The 5422-nt window shown below is 39.1% G+C and overlaps 2 protein-coding genes across 8 annotated transcripts in view; one reads left to right on the top strand and one right to left on the bottom strand.

Moving 5' to 3' along the window:
* DENND5B (DENN/MADD domain containing 5B) overlaps positions 1-5422 on the bottom strand; it is an 831092-nt gene that overhangs the window by 590762 nt on the left and 234908 nt on the right. The window lies entirely within an intron of this gene.
* Positions 1-5422, top strand: part of BICD1 (bicaudal D homolog 1 (Drosophila)) — a 213200-nt gene that overhangs the window by 86192 nt on the left and 121586 nt on the right. For all 7 annotated transcript variants that reach the window (XR_001514569.1, XR_001514570.1, XM_015566614.1 and 4 more), the window contains exon 2: positions 1571-1783. Coding sequence is in view for 5 of the 7 variants with exons in the window: in XM_015566614.1 (XP_015422100.1) it covers positions 1691-1783 (93 nt within the window). In the remaining 2 variants the exon portion in view is untranslated. The remainder of the gene's footprint in view (positions 1-1570; positions 1784-5422) is intronic.

The raw sequence follows: 5422 nt of genomic DNA, 5'->3' as shown, positions 1-5422 counted from the left end.
ATGTAAACACATATAAATCCCTCTCTTCGTCTGTCTGTCTATCTATCTATCTATCTATCTATCTATCTATCTATCATCTATCTATCTACTTATCTATCTATCAATATTTATCTACCTATTAAAGACTCTAAGTTCATCCTGACGTTTCTAATTGGAACCCAATACCACAAGTTTCCTTCTAGACGTCTCCCCTTCCTTGTTTGCAACTTCTTTCTCCAACAGTGAGAGATCTGGCTTTCATTATCTGTATTATATTTACTTATTTGCTCAACTCTTGTTTACATCTAAAGAAGTTTCAGCCCTAGCTGGTTTGGCTCATTGGATAGAGCATTGACCTATGGACCAAAGGGTCCCTGGTTCAATTCTGGTCAAGGAAACATATCTTGGTTGCAGGCTCCTCCCTGGCCCAGGCCCTGGTTGGGGAGCATGCAGGAGGCAACCAATTGATGTGTTTCTCTCACATAGATGTTTCTTTCTGTCTTTCCATTTCTATTCGACTCTCTCTAAAAGTTTCCAAAATTTATTCAGATTAGGTCTTTTCTTCTCCACCCCTTTTAGTGTAATTATGTCGTTCATTTGCAATACAGCTAGGATCATTGGTTGTCTGTGCTCCATTTGGGTTCCCCTGACACATGGAGGTTGATTTTAATTATCATTTATTGGGGAGGTATGTGAAACATTACTTTAGTTCTAAGAGTCAGAATCATATGAGAAGGCATACTCAGAAAAGCGCCACCCCCACCATTTGTATCACATTTCATTCCCCCATTCTTTCTACCCTCTTCTCACTCACCAATTTCATTAGTTTCTGATTTATTATTCTGTTTTTCTTTTTGCAGAAATAAGTAGCTACCTATATGTCTTCTTATACATTGACTATATTTCAAAGTCTTTTTGTGATACCAGGCAATTTGAATGCTGTTTGATGATTTTTGTCATAAGGGTACTACTGCTCAAGATTGGTATATCCTTACTGCTAATATATTAGAAAGCTAATGAAATTATTGCTTTCTTCCTTGAAAAGCATGTTGGAGATTTTTTTCTAGAATGAAAATGAGAACATGCATTTGGATGAGCTCATTAGCACTGAACTATCTATTTCTTAGGATTTTTTTTTTTTTTTTAAAAGGTAACTTAAAGCAAGCAGCAATGTTTAAGCAGCAATGTTGTTCAGGTTTTATATATATAGAAAACCTGAAAAGCATATATATATATGCTTTTCAAGGAAGAAAGCAATAATTTCATTAGCTTTCTAATATATTAGCAGTAAGGATATACCAATCTTGAGCAGTAGTACCCTTATGACAAAAATCATATATATATATATTTATATATATTTATATATTTTTATATATTTTTTAGCAAGATATTTAAAAATTATTTTCCTTATTAATTGAATTTGAATTAAGTATCAATGAAAGCTGCTAGACTGTTGTATAAAAATGTAGTTTTGCTTCTGGAGGTCTTGCAGATCAGCTCTTCTTACAAGCAAAGCATTCCCCAAGCCTGTCTCCTAGCATTCTTATGGGGCGTTTCACTGTGCCCTCTTTTTCTTTTCAATGCTCTGCAGGCCTTCGGGCAGTCCTTCTCCATCCACCGGAAAGTTGCTGAGGATGGAGAGACTCGGGAGGAAACGCTGCTGCAGGAGTCAGCCTCGAAGGAAGCCTACTACCTGGGGAAGATCTTGGAGATGCAGAACGAACTGAAGCAGAGCCGGGCCGTGGTCACTAACCTACAGGCAGAGAACGAGAGGCTCACCGCTGTGGTGCAGGACCTGAAGGAGGTAAACAAGCACCTTGCGAGCAATCTGGGGGCGAGAGAAATAGGATCCAGTTCTATCAGAGGAGCTATATTAAGCAAGAGGCACCTAATTCCGACGCCGGCACTTTTCCTGCAATTTTAGTGAAATGGCAGCTTGTTCTGAGATGAGCTTCTCTCTTATTGTTTGTTAAGAATGAAAACCTTTGTTTATTGAGTATTTGGGAAGTGGGCTTGCTGCTTCCGCAAAGGTGTTTAAAAAATATAGTACTTGGCTGGTGTGGCTCAGTGGTTGAGTGATGACCCATGAACCAGGAGGTCACTGTTTGATTCCCAGTCAGAACATTTGCCCAGGTTGCAGGTTCAATCCCCAGTGGGGTGTGTAAGGAGGCAGCCAATCAGTGATTCTCTCTCATCATTGATGTTTCTATCTCTCTCTCTCCTTTCCTCTCTGAAGTCAATAAAAATATATTTAAAAAATACATATCGTGACCTTAAGACTTCTCTCCCGTTTCCCTGTTGTAATATGCTGTGGAGAGGAATGGTTGGCTGTGATGCTCTGTGCCGGCACTGATTCAAAATGACAGTAAGGTTAGCTCAAGACTCTTTGCACTGGGCAAAGAGACATCAGGGGAGTTTTCTTAGAGTCTGGCGATGCAGAACCATAGACGATTTCTCTGGTTATAGACAAGGCAGCAAATTAGAGCTGGTATGAATTAGGCCTGGGAGCCTTCCTTCCTCAGTCTCTGGGCCTCCCCTGGATTCCTTGTTTCGCTCTAGCTTTCCCACAGCTGCATCACCCGCCAGACCATTTGGGGCCAGGCAGAGTCAGTGTGACAGTGATGTTGGGGACACAGTGAGCGAAAGGCAGCTTCATCCACCAAACCCTGTTAAGAACATTTTTGGAAACTTCATATTAAATCCTTTATTACAGTTTTTGATGTGAACGCTCCAGAAGAGGTGCTGATGTCCTCGAATCACTACACCAGTGCAGCAGAGGTTGACCAGCAGGTGTTAAGTCCACTACCAAGTGGGCTTATTAGTTAAGCATTTTAGTAATAGAAAAAGGTAGGATGAAAAAATGTAAATGTTGTGAAATACAGTGGAAGTAATCCACTGATGTGTTTCTTAAAATCAGTGACATGTTACAAATAGCGTTTCCTTATTTTGAGATATGTTATCCAGAATTATTTGAATTCAATCAGTAATTTTCATTTACACGTGTCCATATTATAATGAACTCAGTGAGTATCTACAGTAAGGTTTCTGCTTTGCCCTGTTTATTATCTTTGGACATACCCAAATACAGTAGTATGATCTGTGGAGACAGAGAAAGGAGCCAACGAAGTAGAAGTTAGTATTCTTAGCACTTAAGTAATAAGAACGTGAGATAGTTTTCAGGAAGTAATGCCTTGCCTCACTTCCCTTAGCTGCAAACGATTGTTGAAAACCAAACTGCTCTCCAGTTCTTTATCTGATTCATCTCTCTGTGCTGGGCTTGGGGCATCACTTGCTTACCCTTTGTAGTGCCGGCCCTTCCTCCTCCTCCTAAGGAATTACCAGTCCCCCTTCCTATTCCAAGCTTCCCTATGAGACGGGTCCACGGCAGAAGGTCATGTAGTGACATAAACCAGCATTCTTGATTAAACAAGATATTGAACATCCACAGGGGGCAACCTCAGCGGCTTGAGCAGCAGGTTCACATGGCAAGTTAGCAGAGAGGGTGTGACTTGAACAACATGAGGGCCAAGTGCACGTGCATGCAGGCGATTTGTGGAGAACTGTGACCAATGAGTCAAGCAGTCATGATGGCCAGTTGGATGGATCCTCAAAGGTGTACATCCCTACAGTCACAGAGCTGCAGCTGAGGAAGGGGCAGAGAGTCCCGAGATGTTTTTCTGTTGAGACAAGACAGCAGTGATTGACGGAGCATCCTCACACTGTGCCTGAGTGCGGTTTCCAATGAGGAGATCTATAATAAGCAGCAGGAGTTGGTAATTATGAATGAGGATGCAAGTGAGGAATAAAGTGAGGCATCAAAGGCAAAAATAATTTGAGGAGTCCTTTATTCAGATCAGTTCTCAAATTTTAGTGACCACCTGAATCACCGAGAGAATTCATCAGAGCATGAGTCCTGGGCCCCACCCCCAGAGGGTCTGGGTCGGTAGGTCTCAGCAGGATTCAAGAATTTTTATTTTTAATAAGTTCACAGCACATGAATCTGTGGCTGTTGCTCTGGAGACCACACTTTGAGAACCACTAATGTAGATGTTTGGGCTAAGCAAAGGCTGGGAAAGGGAGTATCGTAGGCTCAGAATTCAGGGAATTGCTGTAAGTACCATAATCTCCTGAATGAATCACTTGGTTATAGTCCTTTGATTTCTGTGCATTTTCAGTAGTTGATTTGCAATAAGAGAATAACTTCTCACATCCAAAATTTTTAATCTCAAATAGCTCAAGGCTATTTAGCTGATGAATGTGTTCATTCAGCTTTGTGAGGTAATGAAAAGGGGAAAAAAGGCAAGCTGTTGGTTGGTTTCCTCGTCTTCTGAGTGTGCCAACAATATAATTTATTGATGTTTTCTTTGCAGGGCTAAAAGCTAGTGGTATCACTACACCCCAAGGCCTGCTGTGTTTCATCCATGCCTCATGTTTTAATGTAGCTAATAAGATTATTAGTATTTAGAACTGATTGCATTTATAAAATGAGAAAAGGAATATTATTTTTTTGGTATATTGATCCAGACTTTTGATGACTGGTATTAAATTAAAATTCTAGATATGTTTTTATTGTGGGCTCAATTTTATTTATTTTTTGCATTCTGGGCATTGACTGATATATAGTGATTGCAAGCGAGATCATGAAACGAAAAAAAAAAATCATGACCTGATGGACCATGAGAAACGGACAAGGGTAACCAATGCAAAATGTAGTAAATTGTCAGCTTGACAGATGCTGTGTGAATTTAATCATTTAGTTAATGGAGTCATTTTTATTTACTGAAAGGACTCATCTCTTATTTCAATAAGATTGTTGGTACTGGCGAAAGTATATGTGTGTGTATATGTGGTGTGTGAATTATGAAAGTTTTATACATATGCTTGCATGTGTATATGCACATGTCTGTATGATTACAAGGTCAAATTTTCTTCGATATATGGTAGGTATAGGATAATATAGTGGAAAAAATGGAAAATTTTATGCATTAGAGTTAGAGAATCAATATTTGGTCTCAACTCTGCTAAAAGTTTTAGAATTTTATTCATGGCATTTGTAAAAAGATTATTTTAGTATGTAGTAAATACATAATAAACAAATTGTTGTCATTGGTAACTTTCTGCATATTTCATTAAAATATTGTTGAAGATGCCAAAACCGGTTTGGCTCAGTGGATAGAGCGTCGGCCTGCGGACTGAAAGGTCCCAGGTTCGATTCCGGTCAAGGGCGATGTTTCTCTCTCATCGATGTTTCTAACTCTCTATCCCTCTCCCTTCCTCTCTGTAAAAAATCAATAAAATATATTTTAAAAAATATTGTTGAAGATATCACTTATTATATAGATCCATTTTCTTAAAGAAATATTAGATGAATACATCTTTGAATTTGTTACCCTGAAAATTCTTCTGTTGAGATATGAACCTAGATTTTTCATATAAATCTTCT

The sequence above is a fragment of the Myotis davidii genome, unplaced genomic scaffold (assembly GCF_000327345.1).
Source record: "Myotis davidii unplaced genomic scaffold, ASM32734v1 scaffold902, whole genome shotgun sequence".
Lineage (NCBI taxonomy): Eukaryota > Metazoa > Chordata > Mammalia > Chiroptera > Vespertilionidae > Myotis > Myotis davidii.
Note: the sequence above shows the minus strand (reverse complement) of the source record. Positions and strands in the feature narration are given on the sequence as shown.